We start from the raw sequence: 13,649 nt of genomic DNA on the forward strand, positions 1-13,649 counted from the left end.
GTGTCACATGATCTGTCACATGATCTCAGTATATATACACCTGTTCTGAAAGGCCCCCAGAGTCTGCAACACCACTAAGCAAGCAGCACCATGAAGACCAAGGAGGTCTCAAAACAGGTCAGGGACAAAGTTGTGGAGAAGTACAGATCAGGGTTGGGTTATAAAAAAATATCTGAAACTTTGAACATCCCACTGAGCACCATTAAATCCATTATTAAAGAATGGAAAGGATATGGCACCACAACAAACCTGCCAAGAGAGGGCTGCCCACCAAAACTCACGGACCAGGCAAGGAGGGCATTAATCAGAGAGGCAACAAAGAGACCAAAGATAACCCTGAAGGAGCTGCAAAGCTCCATAGCTGAGATTGGAGTATCTGTCCATAGGACCACTTTAAGCCGTACACTCCACAGAGCTGGGCTTTACGGAAGCATGGCCAGAAAAAAAGCCATTGCTTAAAGAAAAAAATAAGCAAACACGTTTAGTGTTCTCCAAAAGGCACGTGGGAGACTCCCAAAACATATGAAAGAAGGTACTCTGGTCAGATGAGACTAAAATTGAGTTTTTTGGCCATCAAGGAAAACGCTATGTCTGGGGCAAACACAACACCTCACATCACCCCGAGAATATCATCCCCACAGTGAAGCATGGTAGAGGCAGCATCATGCTGTGGGGGTGTTTTTCATCGGCAGGGACTGGGAAACTGGTCAGAATTGAAGGAATGATGAATGGCGCTAAATACAGGGAAATTCTTGAGGGAAAGCTATTTACGTCTTCCAGAGATTTGAGACTGGGACGGAGGTTCACCTTCCAGCAGAACAATGACCCTAAGCATACTGCTAAAGCAACACTCGAGTGGTTTAAGGGGAAACATTTTAAAAGTCTTGGAGTGGCCTAGTCAAAGTCCAGACCTCAATCCAATTGAAAATCTGTGGTATGGCTTAAAGATTGCTGTACACCAGCGGAACCTGATGTACAGGTTCCGCTGCCTTGAAGAATGGGCAAAAATCCCAGTGGCTAGATGTGCCCAGCTTATAGAGCCATACCCCAAGAGACTTGCAGCTGTAATTGCTGCAAAAGGTGCCTCTACAAAGTATTGATTTTGCATCTTCAAAGTGGTAGGCATGTTGTGTAAATCAACAAACCCCCCCAAAAATAAATTTTAATTCTAGGTTGTAAGGCAACAAAATAGGAAAAATACCAAGGGGGTGAATACTTTTGCAAGCCACTGTATATAAAATGATGTACTTTTTACTCCATACATTTTCCCTGACACCCAAAAGTACTCGTTACATTTCGAATGCTTAGCAGGACAGGAAAATTGTCCAATTCACACATCAAGAGAACATCTCTGGTCATCCCTACTGCCTCTTATCTGGCAGACTCACTAAACACAAATGCTTCATTTGTAAATTATGTCTGAGTGTTTGAGTGCCCCTGGCTATCCGTAAATGAATCAAAACTAGAAAATTGGGCCGTCTGCTTTGCTTAATATAAGGAATGTAAAATTATACTTTTACTTTTGATACTTAAGTATATTTTAGCAATTACATTTGCTTTTGATACTTAAGTATTTAAAACCGAAAACTTTGATAAATTAGTATTTTATTGGGTGACTCACTTTTACTTGAGTCATTTTCTACTAAGGTATTTTTACTTTTACTCAAGTATGACAATGATGTACTTTTTCCACCACTGAGTGATACCATGCAAAGCAACTGCTTTCTGTCCCTCACGCGTTCTCTCTTCTCTGTCTGCTCCACACAGATCCGACAGTAAGTGAGCAGGCAATGGATTATGGTCATTGTAGTGAATTACCACGTTTTCTGTGCTAAACTATGTAGAATATTGGCCTGTTTGAAACTTCAACTCCCTACTACATGGCACGGTTTGATCAGATTTATCTTTACAGAAACTAGCATCAAGCTCACAGAAAAAAAACCTACGAAATAGAGTTCAAATAATTTCACCAATGTAGGTCAATTAGTTATTTAAAACCCCCAAAATAACAGACATTTCGGTTAATCATTCAGCACTAATGTTGAAAAAATTTGACTGCAGAATTTATTACCCAGCATTGAATCAATGATGCTGTCGGTCTGATCAAGAAGTCAATCTGCTAGTTAAATTACGTTACTAGATAGGTGACAAACTATGTTCCTCTGAGCAGGCTATTGTTATTGAATGTTTACAGGAAACATGTGTACATGCAATACATGAATAGATACATTTTATGCAGGGGTTAGCCAACCATAAATTTCTGTGCATGAGAAATCAAGAACTGACGCACTGTATTTCCTCCACAATTCATTGTATGGGCACAGATAGAACAATGAGCCAGATGTTTCACCGGATGTGTAAATCTGAAGCATCCAGTTGGCTTTTTCACTCACCACCAAATATGATGATAAGAGGAAACCCAGTGGCTGGCGGTGGGAGAAGATGGAGCACAAATTAGAAAACCCGTTGCCAAATGACAATTGAAAATATTTTGTTTTCCACTGAGACAGCTTTTAAACAAATTAAAACAGAACTGAAAAGGAGAAGAACAATCTAAACGAAACATGTCCATATTTAGTCCATTTAATTTTTAAATAAATATATATAATAAAAATTAAAAAAAAATCATAAATGGAACAAAGCCAGAGAATGCAAACACATTTATGTATCTCTTGAAAGCGAAAAGTATCAGTGAGCTTTGGTTTTAAAGCTTTAAAGTTGATCATGTTTTAAAAAAACATTAAAAAGGAGAGGATTTTGGCCAACGTTCTGCTTATTTTCTCATCTATGAAACATTTGATCTCAGTACAGTTTTCTGTTCCCCAAACTAGACTCTGTTACGGACAGTGGACTAAGTTTAGTAGACTTTACCCTTTGCCAAAGTTTTTAAAATTGCTTGTTTAGAAGGAGTTCAAGGGCAAATTGAGTTAATGCACACGCCCACTTTAGAGTTCCCTAACCGAAATATGCAAATAGATGCTAGAACGCGCCAATAGGATCACGCTAGCTAGTGCCTGGCTCGGCCCACCTCCTTGGTTGTTCTGCCCACTATGGTTCATTTGCCCCCATTGGAAACGACAGGCTGTGGTCTATCTTGGGTTAGTTCTAAGAAATCTTTGGTATGGGCGTGTGGCTGACTGGCTAGGTTGCTACTTGCTAGTTAGCCAATCAACTTCCGTCCTGAGCACAGCAGACGTCAACCATGACCATAGACACCCATATGGAGTTACACGTTAACACCGATTAAATATTTGAAGTCGGGTAAGGAAAGCACGACAAAACATTTTTTTCGAACTAGTAGCTTAGCTAAAATGTTAGCTAGAAGTTTTTAGAGTTAGCTAGCTAAATGTGTGCTAGCTAGCTAACGTTAGCTTATCAGGACTACCAGCTGTACCAATGAATGTAGCTAACGTAATGCATATCAGGGGTGTAACTGATCCATTAAGGCGATTCTGTTGCAAAACGTTTCGTCTGTTCGTAAACGTTTTGTAACAGAAACCGTTGACTCCAAACGGAAAACGTTTCTATTGGATAAATGCAGGTAGGTCCCGCCCCGTTTCGTTCAGGATGGTTCTGTTTGGATCTTAAACGGTAAACGTTTTCACGACGTAATCAATAAACCTCAGTCCATGCATGGCAGCTGTTGTCGCCTAATGTCATTATGGCCATTGAAAAGGATAGAATTACGGCATTTTAAGCAGCTATGTGGATTGCACTTTAATGTATATCCACTTACTTTCACACATTTAAAACCCACGTGGGTCTAACGTTACACCTATACCTCCTGAAATTCAGGAGTTGCCAAAGTGTTTACATTGTGTGTCAGTCAAGTAGTTTATGTTCATTTGGTGCAACGTTCATTACATTTTTGTAGGCTGATTGGCTAAACTAGCAACATTAGACCTGCTGCCAAAGAATAGCCTCAAAGCCTCAATATGGTTGTATTGCATAAATGAAGTCAGCTACATAATAAGTAGGCCTATGCCTTTAGTTAGCCCAAAGCCTTTATCAGGGGTGGCAGGTAGCCTAGTGGTTAGAGCTTTGGACAAGTAACTGAAAGGTTGCAAGATCGAATCCCTGAGTTGACAAGGTAAAAATCTGTCATTCTTCCCCTGAACAAGGCAGTTAGGCCATCATTGAAAATAAGAATTAGTTTTTAACTGACTTTCCTAGTTAAATAAAGGTTAAAAAAAATATACATGAAAATCTCTGTTTAGCCTAACATCGCACCATAAGGACAATTATGTGACCTTACCCCTCTTACCTTACACACTATGTTTGGTTTCAATAGCAGGTGTGAGCCTGCTTCTTCACTGGTATCAGAAGTGTCATAACTTAAAGATAAACTCCAGATTTTGATGATAACATTGCCCAATGCCCCTGATTTGCAATGACCCCTCTCTGGGGTGACCCATTGATTTGCATACTCCTCAGCCAGAAGAAATATGACTTGTGTGTGGGTCTTTCTATAAACTAGGGTACCAGTGAGGATTTCCTACACTGGACAACTTGTTACAGCTGCTCATAAGTCATTTATAATAATCAGATTTTTTTCTCATGTCATTACATTAAGATTTATTCATAGCTATATTCAATCAAATTCACCAGTTGATTTAAAACCTGTTTAACCCTTTCTCATGGTTGGTGTCTTGATGGATTTGTCCAAAATTGTGTGACATAAAACATTACTTTTCTGTCCTAGCATTTATGACAGTGTAAGTTGTCGTTATAGCATATATTAAGCATTAATCAGTTAAATTAGACACTGAACTTTAACACTGTAAGAATCCTGGCTCTAGCGGTTGGACAGTTTTTTTGTATAGAGATCTCAGAAATGAAGTATAACTACATTTCGTGTCTCCTTATGTGATGGGGTGAAAACAGTTTTCATGGGCACACAAATCCCCCAAAATGTACATTACCAGTCAAAAGTTTGGACACACCTACTCATTCAATGGTTTTTCTTTATTTTTACTATTTTATACATTGTATAATAATAGTGAAGACATCAAAACTATGAAATAACACATGGAATCATGTACAGTTGAAGTTGGAAGTTTACATACACCTTAGCCAAATAAATTTAAATGCAGTTTTTCACAATTCCTGACATTTTATCCTAGTAAAAAATCCCTGTCTTAGGTCAGTTAGGATCACCACTTTATTTAAGAATGTGAAATGTCAGAATTATAGTAGAGAATGATTTATTTCAGTTTTTATTTCTTTCATCACATCCCCAGTGAGTCAGAAGTTTACATGCACTCAATTAGTATTTGGTAGCATTGCCTTTAAATTGTTTAACTTGGGTCAAATGTTTCGGGTGGCCTTCCACAAGCTTCCCACAATAAGTTGGGTGCATTTTGGCCCATTCCTCCTGACAGAGCTGGTGTAACTGAGTCAGGTTTGTAGGCCTCCTTGCTCGCATACGCTTTTTCAGTTCTGCCCACAAATTTTCTATAGGATTGAGGTCACTGATGGCCACTCCAATACCTTGACTTTGTTGTCGTTAAGCCATTTTGCCACAACTTTGGAAGCATGCTTGGGGTCATTGTCCATTTGGAAGACCCATTTGCGACCAAGCTTTAACTTCCTGACTGATGTCTTGAGATGTTGCTTCAATATATCCACATAATTTTCCCTTCTCATGATGCCATCTATTTTATGAAGTGCACCAGTCCCTCCTGCAGCAAAGCACCCCCACAACATGATGCTGCCACCCCCGTGCTTCACGGTTGGGATGGTGTTCTTCGGCTTGCAAGCCTCCCCCTTTTTCCTCCAAACATAACAATGGTCATTATGGCCAAACAGTTCTATTTTTGTTACATCAGACCAGAGGACATTTCTCCAAAAAGTATGATCTTTGTCCCCATGTTCAGTTGCACACCGTAGTCTGGCTTTTTTATGGCGGTTTTGGAGCAGTGGCTTCTTCCTTGCTGAGCGGCCTTTCAGGTTATGTCGATATAGGACTCGTTTTTACTGTGGATATCAATACTTTTGTACCGGTTTCCTTGACAAGGTCCTTTGCTGTTGTTCTGTAATTGATTTGCACTTTTCGCACCAAAGTACGTTCATTTCTAGGAGACAGAACGCGTCTCCTTCCTGAGCGCTATAACGGCTGCGTGGTCCCATGGTGTTTATACTTGCATACTATTGTTTGTTCAGATGAACGTGGTACCTTCAGGCATTTGGAAATTGCTCCCAAGGATGAACCAGACTTGTGGAGGACTACAATAGTTTTTCTGAGGTCTTGGCTGATTTCTTTAGATTTTCCCATGATGTCAAGCAAAGAGGCGCTGAGTTTGACGGTAGGCCTTGAAATACATCCACAGGTACACGTCCAATTGACGCGAATGATGTCAATTAGCCTATCAGAAGCTTCTAAAGCCGTGACAATATTTTCTGGAATTTTCCAAGCTGTTTAAAAGCACAGTCAACTTAGTGTATGTAAACTTCTGACCCACTGGAATTGTTATACAGTGTATTATAAGTGAAATAATCTGTCTGTAAGGAATTGTTGGAAAAATTACTTGTGTCATGCACAAAGTAGATGTCCTAACCGACTTGCCAAAACTATAGTTTGTTAACAGGAAATTTGTGGAGTGGTTAAAAACTAGTTTAAATGACTCCAACCTAAGTGTATGTAAACTTACGACTTCAACCATACATACATACATGCATACATGCATACATGCATGCATACATACATACAGTGCCTTCAGAAACTATTCATACCATTTTGACTTATTCCACATTTTGATGTTACAGCCTGTATCTCACCCATCTCCACACAATACCTCATAATGACAAAGTGAAAACATGTTTTTAGAAATGTTTGCAAATGTATTCCAAATGAAATATATATATCTCGTTTACATAAATATCAACACCATTGAGTCAATACTTTGTAGATTCATATTTGGCCCTTCTATTGCAGCTGTGAGTCTTTCTGGGTAAGTCTCTAAGTGCTTTCCACACCTGGATTGTGCAACATTTTGCCCATTATTCTGAAAGGACATCCAGCCAACTTGAAAAAGTCTGCGGGAAGCATTGGCGTAAACATGGGCCTGCATCCCTGTGGAACACTTTCAACACCTTAAAGAGTTGAGGCTGTTCGGAGGGAAAAGGTATATTTTGATCTCTTTTTTTTCTGTGTGAAAAACACCGAATTCTGCATTAACGAGACCCCTGGGGTGTGTCTATTTGAAGGGACTTTTATCCGGAGGTATCCGGCTAGTAACTGACTAAGGTTCAGGGCAGGGCACTGGGCGGAGGCCGGCTAGTGGTGACTATTTAACACACTGATGGCCTGGAGATAAACAGCTTCAATCAGTCTCCCGGTCCCAGCTTTGAAGCACCTTTACTGTCTCCTTCTTCTACATGGTAGCGGGGTGGCTGAGGTCCTTGATTATCTTCTTTGCCTTCATGTGACACGGGACTGTTTAAGTTCTGGAGGGCAGGCAGTGTGCCCTCATGCATTCGGCTGACCGCACCACCCTCTGGAGAGCCCTGCGGTTTGCGGAAGGTGCAATTGCCATACCAAGCGGTGATACAGCCAGACAGGATGCTCTCAATGGTGCATCTGTAGAAGTTTGATGGTCTTAGGGGCCAAGCCAAATTTTTTCAGTCTCCTGAATTTGAAGAGGCACTGTTGCGCCTTCTTCACCACACTGTCTGTGTGAAGGGACCATTTCAGGTCGTCAGTGATGTGCACGCTGAGGAACTTGAAGCTTTTGACCCTCTCCACTGTGGCCCCGTCAATCTCAATCTGCTGTGTGGCGCACCACAACCCCCTGTTCCTCCTTTTCATTGGCTAGTTGGCAGTAGGAATGCCAGCTGCATATTAGGTAGCTTGTTCATGAGCCAGTGACTGTTAGTAGAATGGCTGGCTGCAAAATGCACTGTCCGGTCCATGCCCTCCACAGCTGTGCCCATTACTGTATTACTGTGCTGTTCAAGGCTGTGAGAACACACACTATCCCCATTCCTCTTCCACTTCCCTTGCTATACCTCAACACACACACACAAACACACTCAGGTCTACTCACAGTCCGTGATTGAAAATTGGAACCAGTGCCAGGTGCTCATCCTTCAAGTCCCCATCCATCCTGCCCCTTTTCTAACACAGAAAAGCACAGCCTTTCTCCAAACACACTGCCCCTCCCTTCCCCCTGCTCTCGCTGCCCCTCCCCCTCATCTCGGTTCTCCGGCCGTCTGTTCACTGGCAGCAGAAAGAGAGAGAGAGGTGTCCCTGGGTATGGAATGGAAGCTGTGCAGCGCAGTGTGTAAAATACGCACACAGGCATAGTGTGTTGATGAGGGAGACAACGCATACCCGTGTGTGTCACTGGTGTTCGACAGTAACAACGGATTTAGCAGCTGAAGAGAATCCTGTCCGCCTGTGTGTGAGAGTGGGTGTGTACGTGTGCATGCATACACGCCAACCCGAATGGCCTGCCTGGGCAGCTAATTTCCTCACTGCCCTCCTCTGATAATCCCTGCTGACACTGCACACAAAGGACTAAACGCTGGCCGCATCCTCCAGAAAGACCCTCTTCACTCAGCTTCTCTGCCTGTCTCGTTCCGGTTCCCCACACCCAGGCTGGCTACAGGGAGGATGCTGCTGCCGTAACGCTGTATGCCTGCTGCTACATCACCTCTTGTTACTGGGCTGCTACCTCCTCCTTCACCTTCTCCTCTGCTGGTCCATTCTGCTGGTCCAGTCCCCCTCCACCACAGCACAGCGCTCTAGCCCCAGGATCCTCCCCCCTCTCAATCTCTCGCACTGGAGGTGTTCCTAGGCAGCTGGTGGAACCGCTGCATGGTCTCTTTCTCCTCACCATCTTGCGCTGATCTGAGGAGGCTGTCGCCGCTGCCTCCTCTCCTCCTCCCCCGTTTTTTTGTCTCTCGCTGACTGTGTCGCACGCGTCTATTCCAACAGGTAAACCTGTGAACCGAGCCACAATTTGTAGCCGTGACACAATATTTCACAAAATTGGCGCTAGTTTCAGGGCGACATGAGAATGATATTTGGAAATTCTGACAGTAATGTTTTGCCTTATCACATTTCTGGTAATGCAGTGCATGTATTGCTTTTAATGTTGCTATAGCTATTTAATTGTTTCGGTTTGAAGGATCACTAAAATTAGGGGAGTGTCTTTTGAAAACATGGCTGTAACCTGGAAACGTTTGTGTATTTATTTTATTCTGAAATGGAGCATGGACCATCTTATTAGATTTTTTTTCTTTATCGATAAATAGGACAGGACTGTCTTTTTTCCAGTAGGGCACAATGAAAGGTGGACCAGTGAAATATTTTAATATTATATATTATTAATAATAATATTTTATTGTTTGAGATGGCAAATCTCGGAAAACTGTTTATACATTTTGAGTTAGACAAATTTCTCACGTGAAAGGTATGCTATTTGATCATTTATTTTATTTAACTAGGCAAGTCAGTTAAGAACAAATTCTTATTTTCAATGACGGCCTAGGAACAGTGGGTTAACTGCCTTGTTCAGGGGCAGAACGACAGATTTTTACCTTGTCAGCTCGGGGATTCGATCTTGCAACTTTTCGGTTACTAGTCCAATGCTCTAACCACTAGGCTACCTGCCATCCAGCTATGAAAATAATTTTACACGTGTAATTTAATTCCCTCAATGTGGGTTGATCTAAGGGCCTACTCTAAATATTCAAAGCTATCATCAGTAGGCCTACTTCTGTAACTCATCAGTGATATGAATGCAGTTAGTGATACAGGACTACCATGGGTCTATTGCTACAACCCTTTGACAGACTTTCTTTACCTTGTTTTTTGTCACAGATAGTGAGTCCAGCATGTTCTGTTCCAAAAACAAAGAGCAAACTTCACCTCAAAGCAAATACTGTAGGACAGAAACTGCTTGAACATGTTTATTCCTCTAATAGCAGGATGACTGGTCCATAGTGCTAAGACAGTCACATTCACAAGGCAGTGACACAGCACAAAGCTGCTCATGGTGTCCTGCGACTCTGGAATAGAGCTCTTTGAGATGTTCAGGAGTGGGATGAAGGTCATGGGGAGTGAGTTTACTTCTCTCTTTTTACCAACTAGTGGATATGCTGACTCAATGTTGCATTATTTGGAGCAATGATATAATACAGAAATAGAATACTCAGTAGGATTGGGTACTGTTCAGGCTTCTGTTTAGATATTGTGTTTAGGATTGTTATGTGGTTTGTGATAATGGTTCAGAGGCTCTGGGATGCAAAAATGGCTTCTTTCTCAGCCACAGGGCGTCCAGTGAGAGTACATTGAGTTTTTGCCACATTCTGGCAATTTTCAATATGACTTAAATCTAAATACACACCAAATTATAAAAAAAATTAAAAAAATATATATATATACACTGCTTTACTCCAGTTGGCATATACTGATACAATGTAAACAGTCAATAATTACCTTGTACAGCAAGCTACATTAAATCAAAACCAGGGAAGTCACGAGCCTGAAATGGAAAACGGCAAATGAAGTTGGTCCAGTGTTTTAGCCAGGGTGAGCTAGGTGATGTAATCTTGCCAGATGGGTTGTTTATCCAGTATCCTTATTAATTTTCAGAAAACCCTGTGTCACCAGATGTTTCTGACATGCGTCAGTTCCATCAAGATTCCACCAAGTTTCTAGCCTAATTCTAGCAATACACACAGCCTATATACAAAGGCCTACCTACTTCAAAATGTGTGTATGCCTAGCCCTAGCATAGGCCTATATGATTTAAATAAATGATTATCCATATAGAATGTAAATAAAGCACATTATTACAGCGGTCTAGATGTAGATGGGCATCAGATGTTAGTGTGATAGAATATGATAACATGGCCGTGTGGGCACTCAATCCTACCTTTACCAGTGCTTCACATTATCACACTGTTGAAATTTAGTCAAGTCAATCAAATGTTCACAGTAAAGCATTGGACAGATATAGCATTTTTCTTCCGATATTTGTTGTTACAGACGGGCAAAGAATCCGAAAAATGTCATTTATGCTTGGGTAACTTTGAATATTTCGCTATTGATAAATCTGTGTCAACTTGCATTCAGTCCATGCACCTTGCCTCATATATAATGCTTAGAATTGTGGCAAAGGGCCACTCTCTTTGAAAATAGTGATTTCATTAGTAATGTTTTTTATTAATCCACCTATACAGGGTTGGAGACTTGGGTAGGCTATGTGTCTTGTGCACTGTTATCAGAAAATGCCCTTTAATTTACACTCTTATTATGCACCTAGAGAGTATTACCTTGGAGGTATGCTATTTCTGTCTCTGTCCGAGCGTCAGTGTGTGTGTGTGTGTGTGTGTGTTGGTGACGTCAGCTTCACAAGGCTAACATCCCAGAGTCGTCTCTTCACGTTTGATGTTGAGACTGGTGTTTTGCGGGTACTGTTTAATGAAGCTGCCAGTTGAGGACTTGTGAGGCGTCTGTTTCTCGAACTAGACACTAATGTACTTGTCCTCTTGCTCAGTTATGCACCGGGGCCTCTCACTCCTCTTTCTATTCTGGTTAGACACAGTTTGTGCTGTTCTGTGAGGGGAGTACTACACAGCGTTGTACTAGATCTTCAGTTTCTTGGAAATTTCATGGAATAGCCTTCATTTCTCAGAACAAGAATAGACTGACGAGTTTCAGAAGAAAGGACTTTGTTTCTGGCCATTTTGAGCCTGTAATCGAACCCACAAATGCTGATGCTCCAGATACTCAACCAGTCTAAAGAAGGCCAGTTTTATTGCTTCTTTAATTAGCACAACAGTTTTCAGCTGTGCTAACATAATTGAAAAGGGTTTTCTAATGATCAATTAGACTTTTAAAGTGATAAACTTGGATTAGCTAACACAACGTACCATTGGAACACAGGAGTGATAGTTGCTGATAATGGGCCTATGTAGATATTCCATAAAAAATCTGCCATTTCCAGCTACAATAGTAATTTACAACATTAACAATGTCTACACTGTATTTCTGATCAATTTGATGTTATTTTAATGGACAAAAAATGTGCTTTTCTTTCAAAAACAAGGACATTTCTAAGTGACCCCAAATTTTGAACGGTAGTGTACATTTCTCATTACCGCAACACAATCTTTTCTGAATATTTGTTTTTGTCATAATTACTTGTGTATAGCCTACATGTTATTTTTATGGGCACATATTTGGATAAAGAACAAAAGGCACACTTTCAGATTAAGTCAAAATTACTAAAGTATACATTTTATTTTTCCTAATATTTCCTAAATATTGGTGCATTACGGTAATGATTGGCAGGTTTTGGAAATGAGAATGTATGTTTTGGTAGTTTGCCATTGAAAAACTGTAGTGAGCTCTTAGAGATTTAGTAACCCATCCATTGAAAAACTGTACTGAGCTCTTAGAGATTTAGTAACCCATCCATCATCAAACTGTGTCATTTGTTAATCCCAAATGACTTGCATAATTCTAAAATCACTGATTTTAATGCAATTGACTAAAATACCTTATTTTAGAATAGGTACTCTAATTACTTGCATGTACTTTCAAAAGTGAACTTAAGCATGAAGTTACTTTTTTAGAAAAAGTAATTTCTCCAAGGTCTTTACAGGTAATTTTGGTGTATTAGGATGTGGATATTTGTAGTTCTAAGGTATGTTAGATGTATTTTTAAATTGAATGGGATCCTATGGGCAAATTGCATAATATGATATGCCTATAAAGTATCTAAATACAGTACCAGTCAAAAGTTTGGAAACACCTACTCATTCAAGGGTTTTTCTTTAGTTGTACTATTTTCTACTTTGTAGAATAATAGTGAAGACATCAAAACTATGAAATAACACATATGGAATGATGTAGTAACCAAACAAGTGTTAAACAAATCAAAATATATTTTTGATTTTCGATTCTATCAGCAAGGCCCTTTGCCTTGCTGATAGCTTTGCATACTCTTGGCATTCTCTGAACCAGCTTCACCTGAAATGCTTTTCCAACAGTCTTGAAGGAGTTCCCACATATGCTGAGAACTTGTTGGCTGCTTTTCCTTCACTCTGTGGTCCAACTCATCCCAAACCATCTCAATTGGGTTGAGGTCGGGTGATGGTGGAGGCCAGGTCATCTAATGCAGCACTCCATCAATCTCCTTCTTGGTCAAATAGCCCTTGCACAGCCTGGAGGTGTGTTGAGTCATTATCCTGTTGAAAAACAAATGATAGTCCCACTAAGCGCAAACCAGATGGTATGGTGTAAATAAATTACTCTCCGACAGTGTCACCAGCAAAGCACCCCCACACAATCACACCACCTCCTCCAGACTTCACGATGGGAATCACACATGTGGAGATAATCCGTTCACCTACTCTACATCTCACAAAAACACAGCGGTTGGAACCAAAAATCTCACATTTGGACTCAGCAGACCAAAGGACAAATTTCCACCGGTCTAAGAAAGTCTCTTCTTCTCATTGGTGTCCTTTAGTAATGGTTTCTTTGCAGCAATTCGACCATGAAGGCCTGATTCACGCACTCTCCTCTGAACAGTTGATGTTGAGATGTGTCTGTTACTTGAACTCTGTGAAGCATGTATTTGGGCTACAATTTCTGAGGCTGGTAACTCTAATGAACTTATCCTCTGCAGCAG

The 13,649-nt window shown here is 40.7% G+C and overlaps 1 protein-coding gene across 4 annotated transcripts in view; it reads left to right on the top strand.

Annotated features, from left to right (window-relative positions):
• The first annotated feature begins 3,058 nt into the window (after window positions 1-3,058).
• The window catches only part of LOC106566874 (E3 ubiquitin-protein ligase MIB2), a 74,123-nt gene continuing 63,532 nt past the window's right edge, over window positions 3,059-13,649 (top strand). For 2 of the 4 annotated variants that reach the window (XM_045693128.1, XM_045693129.1), the window contains exon 1: window positions 9,918-10,065. In XM_045693128.1, coding sequence (XP_045549084.1) covers window positions 9,999-10,065 — 67 coding nt within the window. In that variant the 5' untranslated portion in view covers window positions 9,918-9,998. Of the gene's footprint in view, window positions 3,262-8,210; window positions 8,939-9,917; window positions 10,066-13,649 lie in introns of those variants that run through there. The other 2 variants (XM_014135383.2, XM_014135384.2) reach the window with 2 other exon arrangements.

The sequence above is a fragment of the Salmo salar genome, chromosome ssa13 (assembly GCF_905237065.1).
Source record: "Salmo salar chromosome ssa13, Ssal_v3.1, whole genome shotgun sequence".
NCBI lineage: Eukaryota > Metazoa > Chordata > Actinopteri > Salmoniformes > Salmonidae > Salmo > Salmo salar.